Here is a 20,975-nt window from a genome sequence, read left to right as displayed (position 1 = left end):
ATGTAAATTAAATTTGAAAAATAAAACCAATTTTACAAATCTATGATCAGGTTTAACAGCAAATTAGACACAATAAGAAGAATGAATAAACTAGGATATGTGTTATAATAAATTACGTGGAATGCAGTATAGAAAGACAACAAGATGGTAAAATTGGAAGACAGGCTAAGAGACATGGCACATAAAGTGAGAAAAGCAAACAAACATTTAATTGGCACTGCAGAAAGAAAAGACAGAAATCGTGGAGTAAAAGCAATATTTCAAGAGATACAAGCTGGGAAATTTTCAAAACTGATGAAAGATATTAAGCCACAGATTCAAGATACACTACAAATGTTGAGTAAGATTAACACAAAAATGAATGAACTAGGAAACACATATACAACATAGACTGTATATTTTTCCAAAGATGGCCATGGCATTTCCTTCCATCCTGTATGCACTTTTGCAATATGACTTTTGCCACTCTTCCCCCCTTAAGAAGTGAAGTCTATTTCCTTCCCCTTGAATCTACACTGGCCTTGAAACTTGCATTTACCAACAGAAGCAGCAGAAATTATTCTTGAGTCTATGCATTAAAAGGCCTTGTGGCTTCCAATTTTGCTCTTTTTGGACGCTGAGTCTCAAGGTAAGGAATCCCAGGCTTTTCATGTAGAGATAAAGGCTGTGTGGAGGGGCACCAAGGCACCCCAGTACCAAGTCCCCTGATACGGCATTTTAGACTCTCCAATTCAATCCCAGACGACACTATGTGGAACAGAGACAAGATCCCTGAAGTCATCCCAAACTGCAGACTCACTGAATTGTGTGTAAGTAAATGTGAAACATAAAACTTTCCAAGACTTACTTAAGAAGTAAATATGAATAATTCTATAACCATTAAAAAATTGAGTCAGTAGTCAAAAGTCCACCAAAAAATAATATTTCAGGCCTAAATGGTCTTATTGGTGAGTTCTACTACCAATTAAAGGAAAAAAAAATTCCATCATTAAAAACTATTCTAGAAAAGAGAAAAGTAGGAACACTCTCAAATTTATTTTATGAGAATGTTTAACATTGGTATCAAAATCCAACAGTAGTGAGAGAAAGGAAAGTTATAGTTCAATCTCATTCATGAACATATAAGGGAAAAAAATCCTAAGCAAATGTTAGCAAACCAAATCCAGCAGTATATAAAAACAAAATACACTGTGACCAACTTGATTCTATTCCAGGAATGTATGGATGATTCAACATTAGCAAACCATTCAACATAATAATAAATCTAAAAGGAAAAAAAAAATACACTTATTTCCATAGATGCCAAAAAGACCTTCAACAAACTTTAACATTCATTCCTGATAAAAATAAAAACACTCAAGAAAACACAAATTTGTGGATACTTCTTTAATGTGAACACACAAAACACACATACATGTGTACGTATGTATGTATGATTCCCAAAGTCCATCATCTAACTGAACAGGGAAAATTTGTTTCCTACTAAGATCAGGAACAAGGTGAGAATCCCCACTATCACCCTTGCTATTTAACATTGTATTGGAGTATTAGACAATGCAATCAGGAAAGAAAAGAAGTAAAGGCAGAAAAAGGAAAAATATCTCTATTCGTTGATAATGTGGGACTAACCATGAAAACTCTAGAGAATCAATGATAAAACTAATTCAAACAATGAAATAATTTAGCGAGATAGAAAGTATAAAATTAACATAGCAAAAACTAAAAGCCTTCATATACATCAATATATGACCTGGCTTGGTTAGAAGATACAGTGGCCTATTTCTCTCTATTTTGCAAATTTACGGCAATTCCAATAAAAATACCAATATCTTTTTTTTCCCTAAAGCTAGGCGAATTGTTTCTAAAATTCATATAGAAAAATAAACATGCAAAAATAGTTATGAAATCCTGGAAAACAAGGGCAATGAAGGTAGGTGAAGTACATTGCAAAATGGCCACAAATCTCTCCTATCCTTGAATGTATGTCGCTTTGCAGTATAACATTGCTGCTCCTCCCAACAAGACTATTTCTCTACCCCTTAAACCTGCAGTTGGCCATATGAATTGCTTTGGTCAATGGGACATTATCAAAGATGATGCAAGCATGAGACTTGAAAAGTGTTGATGCTTTTGCAGTACGTGGGCCTCTCACTGTTGTGGCCTCTCCCGTTGTGGAGCACAGGCTCTGGACGCGCAGGCTCAGCGGCCATGGCTCACAGGCCTAGCCGCTCCGTGGCATGTGGGATCTTCCCAGACCGGGGCACAAAGCCGTGTCCCCTGCATCGGCTGGGGGACTCTCAACCACTGCGCCACCAGGGAAGCCCAGTGTTGATGCTTTTGGAACTTACCCTTTTTCATTGCAGTTTGGAACCTGAGACCACATGGTCTTTAAAAAAAAAAAAAAAAAAAAGACAACTGCCTTTGCAATCAGAGAATTTAAAACTAAAATACTACTTCTCATCTGTGACATTTGCAAAAATTCTAAGTCCTGACAATACACTCTATTGTCAAGCTGTGGAGAAGTAGGCATTTTCATATATATTGCCAATGGGAATGTAAAATGGTATAATCCCTACGGTTGGGGGGAAATTTGGTAATATCTAACAAAACTATATGTGTATTTATCCTTTGACCCAGAAATCCCAGTTCTAGGAACTTACCCTAAGCTCTCCCTCCAACAACATGAATAAGACATATGTACACAATTGTTCATGACAGCATTACTTAAAGTAGCAAAATACTGGAAACAATCTAATGTGCATATTGGGAGACTGGTTGAATAGATACGGTACATAATGGAATATCCTACAGCTGGAAAAAAAATAAAAAAGATTTCTGAACAGATATAATGTAATTTCAGGATATATCATTAAGTGAAAGAAATCAAGATGAAAAAGAAGTTTATAGTAGATTACCTTTGTGCAAGAAGGAAGAAAATATAGAATATATATTTGCAAAAAGAAACATAGAAAGGATATGACAATAATGAAATTGGTTACCGACAGGGATAGGTGGAAATGGGATGGATGGGATAGGGATGGGAATGACACTTCTCTGGGTATATCTTTTCACACAGTTTTGACTTTTGAACCCTGTTAATGCTTTATATATTCAAAAACTAAAGTAAAATCAGGAATGGGAGAAACTTTATAAGTGAATAGAAACAGAGGCAAATTTAACTATATGTCAAATACATAACATAACCACACAGAGAGAACAAAAGAAAAAGAGTTAAAACAAGTGATTTTGATCAAAGTATTTTGATTATATACCCTGCGTGGGACATATCCTAAGGACAAAAGAACCACAAAGAGATTTCGAACTTTGTTTGTGGTGGTGTTATTGTTCCAGTAATTCTAATATTGTGTTGGATGTATTGTAGGATTCAGCAAATGAATAAATTTATCAATATTTTTGTAACCTCAGCTTACACTGTGGGATAAGGACAATACAAATCAGGAATAGAGGAAGGAGATAAAAGCCTAATTCTAACTAAAATTAAGAGATATCTGGACCTTGAAGATAGCGGAAGAGTAAGACGCGGAGATCGCCTTCCTCCCCACGGATACACCAGAAATACATCCACACGTGGAACAACTCCTACAGAACTCCTACTGAAGGCTGGCAGAAGACCTCAGACCTCCCAAAAGGCAAGAAACTCCCCACGTAACTGGGTAGGGCAAAAGAAAAAACAGAGACAAAAGAATAAGGACGGCACCTGCACCAGTGGGAGGGAGCTGTGAAGGAGGAAAAGTTTCCACACACTAGGAAGCCCCTCCGCGGGCGGAGACTGCGGGAGGCAGAGGGGGGAGTTTCGGGACCGCGGAGTAGTGCACAGCGACGGGTGCGGAGGGCAAAGCGGGGAGATTCCTGCACAGACGATCGGTGCTGACCGGCACTCACCAGCCCGAGTGGCTTGTCTGCTCACCCGCCGGGGCGGGCGGGGCTGCGAGCTGAGGCTCGGGTTTTGGTTTTGGACGGAGCTCAGGGAGAGGACTGGGGTTGGCGGCTTGAACATAGCCTGAAGGGGTTGGTGCGCCACGACTAGCCGGGAGGGAGTTCGGGGAAAAGCCTGCACCTGCCGAAGAGGCAAGAGACTTTTTCTTCCCTCTTTGTTTCCTGGTGCGCGAGGAGAGGGGTTTAAGAGCGCTGCTTAAAGGATCTCCAGAGAAGGGCGCGAGCCGCGGCTAAAAGCGCGAACCCCAGAGACGGGCGCGAGCCGCGGCTAAAACCGCGGACCCCAGAGACGGGCGGGAGATGCTAAGGCTGCTGCTGCCGCCACCAAGGGCCTGTGTGCGAGCACAGGTCACTCTCCACACCCCTCTTCCGCGGAGCCTGTGCAGCCCGCCACTGCCAGGTTCCCGGGATCCAGGGACAACTTCCCCGGGAGTAGGCACGGCGGGTCTCAGGCTGGTGCAACATCACGCCGGCCTCTGCCGCAACGTCACGCTGCCTCTGCAGCTGCAGGCCCGCCCCGCACGTAGTGCCCCTCCTACCCCCATCCCCCAACCCCCGGCCTGAGTGAGCCGGAGGCCCCGAATCAGCGGCTCCTTTAACCCCGTCCTGTCTGAGCGAAAAAACAGATGCCCTCCAGCGACCTACACGCAGAGGCAGGGCCAAATCCAAAGCTGAGCTCCTGTGAGCTGTGAGAACAAAGAAGAGAAAGGGAAATCTCTCGCAGCAGCCACAGAAGCAGCGGATTAAAGCTCCACAATCAACTTGATATACCCTGCATCTGTGGAATACCTGAATAGACAAGGAATGATCCCAAATTGAAGAGGTGGAATTTAGGAGCGAGATCTATGATTTTTTTCCCTTTTCCTCTTTTTGTGAATGTGTACGTGTATGCTTCTGTGTGAGATCCTGTCTGTATACTCTTGCTTCCACCATTTGTCCTAGGGCTCTATCCGTCCATGACTTTTTTTTAAAAATTCTTTTTCTTAATAATTAAGTTTAATTGTGATAACTTTATTATACTTTACCTTCGTTCCTTCTTTCTTTCCTTCCTTCCTTCCCTCCTTTAGACAACGAATCACCCCAAATTGAGGAGGTGGTCTCAGGGAGCAGGATTTATGATTTTTCCCCCTTTACCTCTTTTTGTGAAGGTGTATGTGTATGCTTCTGTGTAAGATTTTCTCTGTATAGCTTTGCTTCCAACATTTGTCCTAAGGTTCTATCCGTCCCTTTTTTTTTTCTAAATATTTTTTAATTCAATAACTATATTATACTTTATTTTATTTTTACTGTATCATCTTTCTTTCTGTCTTTTTTCCTTCTTTCCCTCCTTCCTTCCTTCCTCCCTCCCTCCCTCCCTCCTTTCTTTCCTTCTTTGCTTCTTTCTTCCTTCCTTCCTTTCCTCCTTTCCTTCTTTCTTTACTCATACTTCTACTAATTCTCCCTACTTTTTCTCCCTTTTATTCTGAGCTGTGTGGGTGAAAGGCTCTTGGTGCTCCAGCCAGGAGTCAGGGCTCTGCCTCTGAGGTAGGAGAGCCAACTTCAGGACACTGGTCAACAAGAGACCTCCCAGCTCCACATAATATTAAACGGTGGAAATATCCCAGAGACCTCCATCTTAACACCAGCACCCAGCTTCACTCAACGACCAGCAAGCCACAGTGCTGGACAACCTATGCCAAACAACTAGCAAAACAGGAACACAACCCCACCCATTAGCAGAGAGGCTGCCTAAAATCATAATAAGGCCACAGACACCGCAAAACACACCACCAGACGTGAACCTGCCCACTAGAGAGACAAGATCCAGCCTCATCCAGCACAACACAGGCACTAGTCCCCTCCACCAGGAAGCCTACACAACCCACTGAAACAACCTTAGCCACTGGAGACAGACATCAAAAACAACGGGAACTACGAAAGTGCAGCCTGCAAAAAGGAGACCCCAAACACAGTAAGATAAGCAAAATGAGAAGACAGAAAAACACACAGCAGATGAAGGAGCAAGATAAAAACCCACCAGACCTAACAAATGAAGAGGAAATAGGCAATCTACCTGAAAAAGAATTCAGAATAATGATAGTAAGGATGATCCGAAATCTTGGAAGTAGAATGGACAAAATGCAAGAAACAGTTAACAAGGACCTACAAGAACTAAAGATGAAACAAGCAACGATGAACAATGCAATAAATGAAATTAAAATCACTCTAGATAGGATCAATAGCAGAATAACTGAGGCAGAAGAACGGATAAGTGACCTGGAAGATAAAGTAGTGGAAATAACTACTGCAGAGCAGAATAAAGAAAAAAGAATGAAAAGAACTGAGGACAGTCTCAGAGAGCTCTGGGACAACATGAAACGCACCAACATTCGAATTATAGGGGTTCCAGAAGAAGAAGAAAGAAAGAAAGGGACTGAGAAAATATTTGAAGAGATTATAGTTGAAAACTTCCCTAATATGGGAAAGGAAATAGTTAATCAAGTCCAGGAAGCACAGAGGGTCCCATACAGGATAAATACAAGGAGAAACACGCCAAGACACATATTAATCAAACTGTCAAAAATTAAATACAAAGAAAGCATATTAAAAGCAGCAAGGGAAAAACAACAAATAACACACAAGGGAATCCCCATAAGGTTAACAGCTGATCTCTCAGCAGAAACCCTACAAGCCAGAAGGGAGTGGCAGGACATACTGAAAGTGATGAAGGAGAATAGCCTGCAACCAAGACTACTCTACCCAGCAAGGATCTCATTCACATTTGATGGAGAAATTAAAACCTTTACAGACAAGCAAAAGCTGAGAGAGTTCAGCACCACCAAACCAGCTTTACAACAAATGCTAAAGGAACTTCTCTAGACACGAAACACAAGAGAAGGAAATGACCTATAGTAGCGAACCCAAAACAATATATAAAATGGAAATAGGAACATACATATCGATAATTACCTTAAATGTAAATGGACTAAATGCTCCCACCAAAAGACACAGATTGGCTGAATGGATACAAAAACAAGACCCTTATATATGCTGTCTACAAGAGACCCACCTCAGAACTAGAGACACATACAGACTGAAAGTAAGGGGATGGAAAAAGATATTCCATGCAAATGGAAACCAAAAGAAAGCTGGAGCAGCAATTCTCATATCAGACAAAATAGACTTTAAAATAAGGACTATTAAAAGGGACAAAGAAGGACACTACATAATGATCAAGGGATCGATCCAAGAAGAAGATATAACAATTGTAAATATTTATGCACCCAACATAGGAGCACCTCAATACATAAGGCAAATACTAACAACCATAAAAGGGGAGATCAACAGTAACACATTCATAGTAGGGGACTTTAACACCCCACTTTCACCCATGGACAGATCATCCAAAATGAAAATAAATAAGGAAACACAAGCTTTAAATGATACATTAAACAAGATGGACTTAATTGATATTTATAGGACACTCCATCCAAAAACAACAGAATACACATTTTTCTCAAGTGCTCATGGAACATTCTCCAGGATAGATCATATCTTGGGTCACAAATCAAGCCTTGGTAAATTTAAGAAAACTGAAATTGTATCAAGTATCTTTTCCGACCACAACGCCATGAGACTAGATATCAATTACAGGAAAAGATCTTTAAAAAATACAAACACATGGAGGCTAAACAATACACTACTTAATAATGAAGTGATCACTGAAGAAATCAAAGGGGAAATCAAAAAATACCTAGAAACAAATGACAATGGAGACACAACGACCCAAAACCTATGGGATGCAGCAAAAGCAGTTCTAAGGGGGAAGTTTATAGCAATACAAGCCCACCTTAAGAAGCAGGAAACATCTCGAATAAACAACCTAACCTTGCACCTCAAGCAATTAGAGAAAGAAGAACAAAAAAACCCCAAAGCTAGCAGAAGGAAAGAAATCATAAAAATCAGATCAGAAATAAATGAAAAAGAAATGAAGGAAACAATAGCAAAGATCAATAAAACAAAAAGCTGGTTCTTTGAGAAGATAAACAAAATAGATAAACCACTAGCCAGACTCATCAAGAAAAAAAGGGAGAAGACTCAAATCAATAGAATTAGAAATGAAAAAGGAGAAGTAACAACTGACACTGCAGAAATAAAAAAAATCATGAGAGATTACTACAAGCAACTCTATGCCAATAAAATGGACAATCTGGAAGAAATGGACAAATTCTTAGAAATGCACAACCTGCCAAGACTGAATCAGGAAGAAATAGAAAATATGAACAGACCAATCACAAGCACTGAAATTGAAACTGTGATTAAAAACCTTCCAACAAACAAAAGCCCAGGACCAGATGGCTTCACAGGTGAATTCTATCAAACGTTTAGAGAAGAGCTAACACCTATCCTTCTCAAACTCTTCCAAAATACAGCAGAGGGAGGAACACTCCCAAATTCCTTCTACGAAGCCACCATCACCTTGATACCAAAACCAGACAAGGATGTCACAAAGAAAGAAAACGACAGGCCAATATCACTGATGAACATAGATGCAAAAATCCTCAACAAAATACTAGCAAACAGAATCCAACAGCACATTAAAAGGATCATACACCATGATCAAGTGGGGTTTATTCCAGGAATGCAAGGATTCTTCAATATACGCAAATCTATCAATGTGATAAACCATATTAACAAATTGAAGGAGAAAAACCATATGATCATCTCAATAGATGCAGAGAAAGCTTTCGACAAAATTCAACACCCATTTATGATAAAAACCCTCCAGAAAGTAGGCATAGAGGGAACTTTCCTAAACATAATAAAAGCCATATATGACAAGCCCACAGCAAACATCATCCTCAATGGTGAAAAACTGAAAGCATTTCCACTAAGATCAGGAACAAGACAAGGTTGCCCACTCTCACCACTCTTATTCAACATAGTTTTGGAAGTTTTAGCCACAGCAATCAGAGAAGAAAAGGAAATAAAAGGAATCCAAATCGGAAAAGAAGAAGTAAAGCTGTCACTGTTTGCAGATGACATGATACTATACATAGAGAATCCTAAAGATGCTACCAGAAAACTACTAGAGCTAATCAATGAATTTGGTAAAGTAGCAGGATACAAAATTAATGCACAGAAATCTCTGGCATTCCTATATACTAATGATGAAAAATCTGAAAGTGAAATCAAGAAAACACTCCCATTTACCACTGCAACAAAAAGAATAAAATATCTAGGAATAAACCTACCTAAGTATACGAAAGACCTGTATGCAGAAAATTATAAGACACTGATGAAAGAAATTAAAGATGATACAAATAGATGGAGAGATATACCATGTTCTTGGATGGGAAGAATCAACATTGTGAAAATGACTCTACTACCCAAAGCAATCTACAGATTCAATGCAATCCCTATCAAACTACCACTGGCATTTTTCACAGAACTAGAACAAAAAATTTCGCAATTTGTATGGAAACACGAAAGACCCCGAATAGCCAAAGCAATCTTGAGAACGAAAAAAGGAGCTGGAGGAATAAGGCTCCCTGACTTCAGACTATATTACAAAGCAACAGTAATCAAGACAGTATGGTACTGGCACAAAAACAGAAAGATAGATCAGTGGAACAGGATAGAAAGCCCAGAGATAAACCCACGCACATATGGACACCTTATCTTTGATAAAGGAGGCAGGAATGTACAGTGGAGAAAGGACAGCCTCTTCAATAAATGGTGCTGGGAAAACTGGACAGGTACATGTAAAAGTATGAGATTAGATCACTCCCTAACACCACACACAAAAATAAGCTCAAAATGGATTAAAGACCTAAATGTAAGGCCAGAAACTATCAAACTCTTAGAAGAAAACATAGGAAGAACACTCTATGACATAAATCACAGCAAGATCCTTTCTGACCCACCTCCTAGAGTAATGGAAATAAAAACAAAAATAAACAAATGGGACCTAATGAAACTTCAAAGCTTTTGCACAGCAAAGGAAACCATAACCAAGACCAAAAGACAACCCTCAGAATGGGAGAAAACATTTGCAAATGAAGCAACTGACAAAGGATTAATCTCCAAAATTTACAAGCAGCTCATGCAGCTCAATAACAAAAAAACAAACAACCCCATCCAAAAATGGGCAGAAGACCTAAATAGACATTTCTCCAAAGAAGATATACAGAATGCCAACAAACACATGAAAGAATGCTCAACATCATTAATCATTAGAGAAATGCAAATCAAAACTACAATGAGATATCATCTCACACCAGTCAGAATGGCCATCATCAAAAAATCTAGAAACAATAAATGCTGGAGAGGGTGTGGAGAAAAGGGGACACTCTTGCACTGCTGGTGGGAATGTGAATTGGTTCAGCCACTGTGGAGAACAGTATGGAGGTTCCTTAAAAAACTACAAATAGAATTACCATATGACCCAGCAATCCCACTACTTGGCATATACCCTGAGAAAACCAAAATTCAAAAAGAGTCATGTACCAAAATGTTCATTGCAGCTCTATTTACAATAGCCAGGACATGGAAACAACCTAAGCGCCCATCATCGGATGAATGGATAAAGAAGATGTGGCACATATACACAATGGAATATTACTCAGCCTTAAAAAGAAATGAAATTGAGCTATTTGTAATGAGATGGATAGACCTAGAGTCTGTCATACAGAGTGAAGTAAGTCAGAAAGAAAAAGACAAATACCGTATGCTAACACATATATATGGAATTTAAGGGAAAAAAATGTCATGAAGAACCTAGGGGTAAGATAGGAATAAAGACGCAGACCTACTGGAGAACGGACTTGAGGGTATGGGGAGGGGGAGGGGTGAGTTTTGACAGGGCGAGAGAGAGTCATGGACATATACACACTAACAAACGTAGTAAGGTAGATAGCTGGGGGGAAGCAGCCGCAAGGCACAGGGATATTAGCTCGGTGCTTTGTGACAGCCTGGAAGGGTGGGATGGGGAGAGTGGGAGGGAGGGAGACGCAAGAGGGAAGACATATGGGAACATATGTATATGAATAGCTGATTCACTTTGTTATAAAGCAGAAACTAACACACCATTGTAAAGCAATTATACCCCAATAAAGATGTTAAAAAAAAAAAAAAAAAAAAAAGATATCTGTATAAATTTATCTCATTAAAAAGAAAATATTTCTTGGCTCTGTCCACTGAGAGAACTTAGACATAATGACACTCCAGAAGCAATGAACACCCCTGGCATCTCGATCTTGGTTTCTAAATAAAATCCCCTATCAATTGGCACCTTAAAGACGTTGCTAATTGCATGGTGAGATAGGGAAAATAGAAGATTAGCCTGGAATAACTTGTTCCATAAAGCTAAAAAGTCCTTAAAAATTGATGGGGAAACAGGAGTCAGCTTGAAGTGGCTCTCACTGGCCAATAACTTGAGCATCAAAATGAGTAATGACAGGACTGGGTTATAATATACTGATTAATAAAAGAATCCATATGTCCATTTTATATTAGAAAGATAAAACCTAAAAAGAGCGGGGCAGAGAAGAGAATTTTATTTTATGGAGGAATGCCAACTAACAATAGTAGGAGGAATGATAGCCATTTTAAAGTCACCATCTTACACTCACCATGGTAATAATTCAGCCAAGAATCATCAATGGATGCTAAAAACCATTGGGTATAAGAACAGTCAATCAGTATCACAGTATCTCCCTACAGACAACTTATAAATCACATGGGGGGAGGTACCTTTACAAGGGAGAAATCTGGCAGACACCACCTTGACCAAATTATCAAATTTAACATCACCAATGAAAATATTTGCTAACGTCACATGTACCGCTGAATGTTACACATCAAGGACACAACATGATCTACATTGTATTTCTACCTGAAGAGTTTAATCTGACTCTAGCAAAAAAGAAACTGTTTGGACCAATCCAAATTGCAGTGGGCACAAAAAAAGCCAGCCTCAAATTTTCAAGGACACACACACACACACACACACACACACACACACACACAAAAGAAAGAAAGGGGAAAAAAAGGCTAAAGAACTACTCTAGATTAAAAGGGTTTAAAGAGGCAGCACAAGTAAATGCAATGTGCAGTCTTTGGTGAATTTAACAAGCAATGACTGAAAAATATGAACAAAATAATAAAAAGTCAATTAACAATTCACCATATTAGATTAGAGTAAATCATACAATCATCTAAATAAGTGCAGAAAAATTTATTCAGCGCCCACTTATGATTTTTTTTTTAAAACCGCTTAGCAAATTAGGAATAAAATAGAACTTTCTTAGTCTCATAAAGAGCATCTACAGAAAAGTCTGTAGCAAACACCACACTTACTGACGAAACATTAAACACTTTCCTTTTGAACTTGGGAATAAGACAAGAGTGCGTCCAACCGTCACTGCTATGAACAGTTGTAGTGAAGGCACCAGCCAGCACAGTAAGGCAAAAGAAAGAAAAGGCACACAGGCTGAAAAGAGAGCGACCAGACTGTCATCACTGGCAGGACTGTATATACAGAAAATTCAAAAGAAAATACAGATAACTTACTAAAATTTATAAGAGTTTAATTGGGTACAAAATTTAAAATTTATTTTTTATACCAATAACATTTTCAAAATGACAATTTAACATTCCATTTATCATACACCAAAAGTATTAGATACCTAAGAATAAATTTAACAAAACATATGCAAGACCTCAGAGAAAACTATAAAGCATTAAGAGGCATTAAAGGTCTAATTATAAGCTCATGATTTGGAAGACTCAATATTGTAAAGATGTCTGTTTTCCCCTACTTGAGTCACAGATTTAAAAGCAATTTCTATCAAAAGCCCAACAGGTTTGTTTTTGGGGGATAGAAATTGACAAATAGTAAAATTTATGTGAAAGTTCAAAGCCAAGTCACTTCTAAAGAAGAAGAAAAGGTCTTCCCTGGTGGCGCAGTGGTTGACAGTCCGCCTGCCGATGCAGGGGACGCGGGTTCGTGCCCCGGTCTGGGAGGATCCCGCGTGCCGCGGAGCGGCTGGGCCCGTGAGCCATGGCCGCTGAGCCTGCGCGTCCGGAGCCTGTGCTCCACAGCAGGAGAGCCCACAGTGGTGAGAGGCCCGCGTACCGCAAAAAAAAAAAAAAAAAAAAAAAGAAGAAGAAAAAACAGAAAGACTTGTTTCTCACAAATAATAAAGCTTAGTACAAAACTATAGAATTAAGATAATGTGCTACTGGCACAGGGATAGACAATGGGACAAATAAATCAAAACAGAGTTTTAAAACAGATGCACGCACATGAGTCCTTTATATATGAACTGAGGAGGCTCTTCAGAATGGTGAGGAAGGAACTGACTTTTCAATAAATGGTGCTGAGACAACCAGGTATCTTCATGAAAAAACATATAAAACTAGGTTCTCCTCTTACAGTAGTCACCAAAATCAATCCCAGATGTCTTTAAAAAGACCCAGTGAGAAAAGCAATTTATAAAGTTTTTGGAAGGAAATGTAGGATAATATCTTCATGACCCTGAGGCCAGAGAGAAGTTCTTAAAGAAGACACAAAGAGCACAAACGAGAAAAGATTAAAAAAACTTTAGAAACGGACAGACAGTATACAGACAGACAATGGCCAGACCATAGATGACAATACAACTGTGACCCACACATCTGCAGTAGACGGGCAAGGAATCAGCCTAGAACAGTCAGGACTTGGCCCGTGTCTGCAGCTCCCCAACTTTTGTCCCTGCTTCCAACTCAGGACCAACCAGAGAAAGCCACGTATGTTTCCCAAACGAATCATTTAAGATGCCTGGTTTCTAGTTAGCCACCTGCAGCTAGCTTCCCCCTGGCAACAGCCGCCAGTCAGAGCAGCCCTGAAGCCTTCCCCTCTTCCGTCGTCAGCTTTCCCACTCCCCTGCCTGCCTCAGAGTCTCTGCCAAACGCAAATGATAGCAGCTTTTACCATAGCAACCTTGGAATACATGCCTCCGTTTGTTCTCATTTGGCTGGTCTCCCTTTACTTCCCCCCCAGATTAGGAAGTTTGTTCACTTAAAGTCTCCATAAAGAGAATGAAAGACAGGCTTCAGAAGGTACTTGCTGGTTATACCAACAAATAGCAAGTGCACAGCCCATATGAAAAACTGAAAAGAAATCAGTGGGAAAAAGGACAACCTGTTGAAGAAAACGGGAAACACACTAGAACAGTCACTGCATGAAAGAAGAATTCAAATGGTCCATAAACATAAAGATTCCTAAGCCTCAGGAGTAATCAGGAAAATGCAGTCACCCAGTGTAGGAAGCAGAGCAGGCACTATCATTCTCTCTGGCCTCGCATCCCACCCAGCGACTCAGAGAGGGCGACCGACATGTCCCAGGTAGGTAGCCGAAGCAGCGCTTGGACCCCAGCCAGGCCCCGGCCTCTGTCCCTGCCTCCTCCTCTCCCTCTGCGGGCTCCAGGGCAAGAGCTTTCTGACTCTGGGCCCAGGCCTCTCATTTGGAGACAGTTAAAAAATCATCTTTAAGGGACTTCCCTGGTGGTGCAGTGGTTGAGAGTCCGCCTGCCGATACAGGGGAGGCGGGTTCGTGCCCCGGTCTGGGAGGATCCCACATGCCGCGGAGCATCTGGGCCCGTGAGCCATGGCCGCTGGGCCTGCGCGTCCGGAGCCTGTGCTCTGCAACGGGAGAGGCCGCAACGGTGAGAGGCCCGCGTACCGCAAAAAAAAAAAAAAAAAAAAGAAAAAATCATCTTTAAGGCCCTCTTCGGTTTAAAAGATCCCGCCTTTCTGAACAAAGGGAGGAAGGTAGAGCCAGGGGCTGGGAGAAGAGGGACAGAGGCACTGTCTTTTAACCATTAGCTCAGAAGAAATCCAAAGCCCTGGCTTGGAGCCCACTCGTTTCAGTCAGAGTCAGTAGTACTGAAGAACGTGGTGCAATCCTGTAGAATTCATCATCCTCAAATCTGCCTTCCTCTGCCCTTTCAGCAAAAACGAACAAGGCCCATGTAATGATCAAAATGTGCTTACCATTAGTGGTCATAGTGGTACTTTTCCATGTTAAGAATCAAGGTCCAGGGAGGTAGGACTTGCCCAAGGCCACGCAGCACAGAGCACTAGAATCCGCGTCTTCACGACTCCTACACCTATGGCTTTTTGCTTCCCCACCACGGGGCTGTTGCCCGCCCACACTTCTCACCTGTCCTAAGACCTGCCCATCGCCCACAGCTGTGGGCACTTAAGCTCAGCACTGCAGCCTGCCTATTCTCACCTGTGCGTTTTGTGCTCACTGAAAATTCCTCTCCCAAGCTCTGTGCCGAAGCAACATGGGACACCAGCAGGGCTGACCCACTGGTTGCCCTCCGAGCAAAAGGCAGACTTACCTCGCCCCAGCAGCAGCAGCAGCAGCCCCAGGAGGAAAGTGCACGGCCGCAGCCCCATGCTGGAACCCTCCAGACGTCCGCGGACCGATGGGCTATCACTCTTCCTTCTCCTTTTATGCTCCTCTGTTGTCTGATAGGACGCCTGTCATAAATTTTACTGTCTTCACCTTTGACAGGGCAGTGACCAGCTGTAAATGATAAATATTAACATTTAGGTAGACGACTTCTCAAGGTAGATGGGTCAAAGATGGGTGGCATGTTCTAGACAAAGGCACCAGAAGACCAGGACCACACAGCCCCCTTCGCATGGCCTTCCAGGATGGTGAGTGCCCAGAAATTGCTAGCGTCGGGGGACTGGAAATTGCTGGCACTGGGCTGGAATCCCAGGTCGGCCACAGCCATCAGAGCTTGGGGGGCATCCCTTAGGTTAGCCTCAGCTTTTCCGCTGTAAGCTACGGAACTAAACGCCATGAAAGAAGTGAAAGTACTCTGTAACAACTGTAAACCAGCCATCTCCGAATGTGAGATCTCTAGTGGGCAATGTGTTCCCACAGTGTCTCAGGAGTGCCTCTGGGTTCCCTAGTCTCCATGGCACAGAGAGGTTTTTTCCGAGCCCTGCGCCTAGAGCCGGGGTGGCTGGGAGTGTTGGGCTGAAGTGTGTGCCACACATTTATTGTGTCTGCATGTTGAACTGACAGATGTTAGCCAGACAGGTGAGCCATGGAACTCATCTGATAGAACTAGAAGTTTCCTTTGGGCAAACGAAGTCAGAATGCTGGGCTGGGTCCAAACTGGGCAGATGGCGCTGGAGTTTAAAGCCTGGGTGACAAGCCTTGAGGGGGTAAAGTTGAATTTTTTTCCCACAAGTATCAAGGAACAATGGCCTTTAGTTAATAGAACAAATATATTTAAATCATCCTTGCATTTTGGTGACCCTTATGGCAGCAAGGCTGAGAGCCTGACTTCTGAGATCTAGCTAGGAGTCTGGAGCTGGTTTCTATCACCCAACCTCAGATCTTGATCTGCTGACACTTTTCTCAAATGTTTAAAATCATAGTTGGGTTCTCTTAAGTATAAAGCGAAGACTAAGTGGGCGGCCCCTTGTTTCTGGCTTCCAGATATTAAGTGGTGTTTTCGTTTTTCACCTGCTCAGAAAAATGTGGCTTGTGGGTGACCACTGGTTTAGCTGGGCCTAAGGCTCAGCCTCAGGGCTGCACGGAGGTCTCAGGTCACACCAAGAGTGTGGAGGCACTGATACAACTTGACCAGCTGACCATCGGCTGGTCCTGGAGCCTGGCAGAGGGCGGCACACAAGGCAGAGAAGGAAGAAGAAGTAAACCCAAGGCGTGTGTGCAGGGGCCATTTGGACATAGATGCTTCTGAGCATCTGACGCTTGGTATCTTCACCAAACTTCCCACAAAGCTCAATGAGAGACCCAAAGCTGCTGTCCTGCTACAAGGATGTCAGGAGTCCACTCAGCTCCAGGCCACCAACAGCTTTGAGGAGCATCCCTGAACCTACTTGGACTGAATGGGTGTTCATAGGTCCCCACTCATGCTTAAGCCAGTTGGAGGTGGGGTGGGAAGCGTGATGGGAAATGGGCAGAAATAGCCTAGCTCTGCAGTCTGTGTATTCCTTTCCGTCTCTTACTGCTTCTCTACATGACCATTATGGCCCAGCTGGACTGGCACACATACCAACTTCTCACCTCTTTTCCATTTAGAAAAATTGAGAAATGACTTAAACACATATTTAACCTGTGTGAAGCATTTTTATATAGTACAGACTGAAGTCTCTCTTAGATAAAAAAATCTTTGAGTCCTGTCAGTGCATCAAGGAATTCTCATCACCTGTGAGGCAGTGGGGGAATAACATTTTTTGGGCATTCTTGTCAGCCTCTGTGGTGTGCTCGTTAGGTGTTAGCTTAATTAGCACTGAAGACCTATGTGATCTATTCGCAGCTGTGAAAACAATGGACAAAGGACTTGTCAAAAGCCAGAGGCAAACTCCGAAAGCTTATAAGCTTCTCTGATTTTTGCTACTAAAATGTCCTACGAGAACACGTCCTAGAGAAGGTAAGATGCTTCACTTCAGACTTTAGCAACAATCAGCAGGTGTTCCTTTTGCGAAAGGCACAGGCCCATGAATTCAAATCTTTTAGGGATGGCAGTCCGTGCCTTGGTCAGAAGGCATCTTAGTGACTGAAAAAGCTAAGAGTGTGCTGTTGTCCAAGAAACCACAAGGCGGGGCTAGACCAAGCCTTGGCCACAGGGCCTCTGCGGATTAAAGGGGCACTGGCGTTAGAAGAGTATTCTTCAAACTGGGGGTAACAACCCATTATTATCCCATGAATTTAAAGTAATGTTTTGAGAAACTTTCATTTCAGCTACATGTGGTGATACAATATGTATTTCTAAACATGGGTCACAGCGAAAAAGAAAAAGAAAAAAAGAAAACCACTACCTCAGAGAGTAGTAGATCAGATCCATAAGGAAATCCTTAGACTTTGAGAAAAAGGAAACAGATTTGCTTTTCCCTCTGGTGAAGGATGCAGCTACACCAAATGCCCATGTACTGGGAGCTAGAAGTGATGCCTGTGGGTCTTTTTAATGGTTGTGAGCAGTAGTAAATAAAATTGTTCTCTTCTTTCAACAAAGGAAAACCTAATCCCTGGCTCCTGGGTGAGCTCTGCCAATGTGGTAGAATGTGTGCCTGTCATTTAGGACAAGTACCCACTGGTGCCTATCTTACAAAAGACCCATGGCTAGAAGAGGAAGGGTACACACCAGAACTGTGGCAGGGGTGGAACCAGGGGTGTCAATTTCAGAATAATCTGCACGGATGCCACTCATGTCCTGAGAATTGTCTGCCCCAGTTTCAGCTTTTCTGAAGCACCTACTGGCCCTCACCATGACGGCCTCGTGTCACTCATTCCTGCATGGAACTAAGTCGCAGGATCCTGGTAGGCCTCCTGAGGGAGAAGTTGGGCCTTTCTCTTCCTGTCGTCTTGGCACCCCTGGAACCCCTCCCCACCGGAGCACCTAGCTCGGTGTCCTGCACATACGAGGCCCTCAACAAATCCTCATTCGTTGGCTAACTCTTCTCCAAAGGCAGAGACAACTGGTTTAACCAAGCCTGTGTTCTCCAAGCCCTTCCCAGCCACAGAAGGGAAAAGAGGCTTGGATTAGGCATCTCCAAACCTGAATGTTACCTAGATGTTCCTGTGGATACAAAACACAAGCCTGGATGTACACACACACACACACACACACACGGGCAAAACACTGTCCAGTGCAAGTAACTGAGCAGATTTAGCTTCCCTGGGGCAGTGGATTTTCTTATAATCAATATACCAATGATAAGAGTTTAATTAAGGAATGAAAAAGTAAGAGACAAAATGAAGAAGGGACCAGCAATGCATGTCTAGAAAAAATACAATTTTCAAATATCACAGCATTAGTAATAAAAAAAAAAGGACAGGGCAAATCCCAGTAGAACATACACTCCACGAGACCTGTCCTCCTTGTTCTTTGCTATGTCCCCCGTGGCTGGCACATTGCCTGTCATAGCAGGCATTCATTCAATGTTGGATGAATAAATAAATGAATGAAAGTCAGAATAAAAAGGAAAGAGACCAAGACTACTATAAAAAGATCAGCTCAACAGAACAGAAAAGATGAAAGGGATACACATCATGTTTTAGGACAGAACACTGAGGAGAAAGAGACAGGCAGGATGCTCTAATACCATGAAGCACGATGGGAAAAAATAATGGAGAAGCAACATTGAAGCTCACAGCCCATGGTCTTCCCCAAGGTCACACGATTATTCTCCCAGCTCCTTGGTTCTCAAGCCTGGCTTGCACATTGGAATCACCTGGAGAGCTTTCAAGAAAAATACCTGTGCCTGGGCTTTACCCTCAGACCTTCTGAATTAATTGGCCTAGGCTGGGGGTTGGGCATGAAGTTTAATGATGGATTCCAGTTGAGCCAGGCCTGCCCAGCACTGAGGGATGAAGAGGGCTTCATCTCTGCTGTTCTGGACAAGCCAAAGGTCCCTGGGACGTGGCTTGATGCCAGAACGGGCCATGGATGCTGACAAAGTCAGACTGACCTGGCAGCCTCTCCAGAGAGGAAACCCACAGGAACCCTGGGTAAAATGCTGGAGCTTCCCTCCGAGGTCAGGGAGTAGATGGGGAAAGGGCCAGATTCTGGCGCCTGGAGAGGCCCAGTCATTGAGCACCAGGATGTGTGGGCTACAGTTCCAGAACAGCCATGGTGCCCGTTACCACCTGCAGGCTTTTCCTCTTCCGTGCATCTTGGTTTCCCGGCCTGTGAGACTGATGGCATGAATTCCATGTTGTCACATGCAGTGTGAAGAACTGGACAACAGCAGTTGGGGAAGGGGTGAGACGAGCTGCCTACTTCAAGCATATAGGGTACCTCTCTCCCGCACAAACCTTTGTGCAGAGAAGGGCACCGTCACCAACTGGCCACCATTTACAGGTGGGGAGCATGTAGCCCCCACGGCATGAGCCCTGAGATCCTCCAAATCACACGCTGTTCTGCTTGTTGGTCCCTCTCTCCCCTCTCTCATCCACCATCTCCAGACTCTGAGCCCCCCAGACCCCCCAGTGCTTCCCAACCTTTATGCCTCCCAGCACACGGAAGATGGCGGTATTTGCACAACACAGAGTCTGAGCAGGTGGGGCGATCTGCAGCCTGAGATGATCAGCCAGACAGCCCCCAGGCCCCTTCCCACCCTCCCCCGCCCCGAGCAGGGCTTGGGGGGTGTCGTCAATGCGTTTCCCCATCTGTACACCTTAGTGCACCTACACCCAGGTGAAGACTTGAACAGCATTTGCTAAGCACCTACTGGGTGCCAGGCATGTTCTAATCAAACTCATAAATGAATTATCTCATTTAATATCAGCTACATTCATGAGGCTTAAAAGCCTTGACTGAGGTCACCCAACCAGTAAGTTGTAAAGAGGAGGTTCTGACCCAAGTCTTCTACCTCCGCAGCTGTGAGTTCCTCCCAGGTGTGACTGAGAGATGAGCCCGATGAAATGGTCTTAAACACCCTTCCGAAGGAGGGAAACCCGGGAAGGAGTCTGATTGTGCGTTGGTGGAGGGCAGCCTCTGGGCTGGAGAGTCTGGCAGTACGACCATTCCCTCCTGGGCGCTGAGTCTGAGCGGGCCACCCAGCCTGACCACCTCACGGCCCGGGCTCCGGGTACCCGCTAACCTGTGGAGGCCATCTCAGGAGGACCAGAGAACCAAACAGGGACGCTCTGCTCCATCCCAGTTGGTGGACGCCCGGCTGTGACCTCCTTTCCCCTCCCCGGGAGGATCCCACCCAGAGGCAGGAAAGCAGCAGGGATTAGGTCAGAACTGGTCAGAGAGCACCTGAACCTTAGCGGCCGTCTAGTCAGTCCCCTCCATCCCCATTGTACAGAGGGGGAGACCGAGGCAGAGGAAGCCGGAGGGCCAGTCTGTGACTAAGGGCCTGAGCTATAGGTCTTGGATTCCCTGATTCAAGTCCAGGGCTCTTTCCCCATTCATCATGTAGGGCTGGATCACCCCGACCACTTGCAGCAATGGAATTTTTAGGCCAGTTTTACTGATAAGAAATGAAAACCCAGAGAG

At 43.2% G+C, this 20,975-nt stretch overlaps 1 protein-coding gene across 1 annotated transcript in view; it reads right to left on the bottom strand.

Moving 5' to 3' along the window:
- Nucleotides 1-20,975, bottom strand: part of PLB1 (phospholipase B1) — a 185,524-nt gene that overhangs the window by 119,695 nt on the left and 44,854 nt on the right. The window contains 1 exon segment of the mRNA XM_032652827.1: nucleotides 15,327-15,514. Within this exon segment, the coding sequence (XP_032508718.1) occupies nucleotides 15,327-15,384 (58 nt within the window). The 5' untranslated portion in view covers nucleotides 15,385-15,514.

The sequence above is a fragment of the Phocoena sinus genome, chromosome 13 (genome assembly GCF_008692025.1).
Source record: "Phocoena sinus isolate mPhoSin1 chromosome 13, mPhoSin1.pri, whole genome shotgun sequence".
Taxonomy (NCBI): Eukaryota; Metazoa; Chordata; class Mammalia; order Artiodactyla; family Phocoenidae; genus Phocoena; species Phocoena sinus.
The sequence above is the reverse complement of the archived record's forward strand: the minus strand, read 5'-3'. Positions and strand labels throughout refer to the sequence as shown.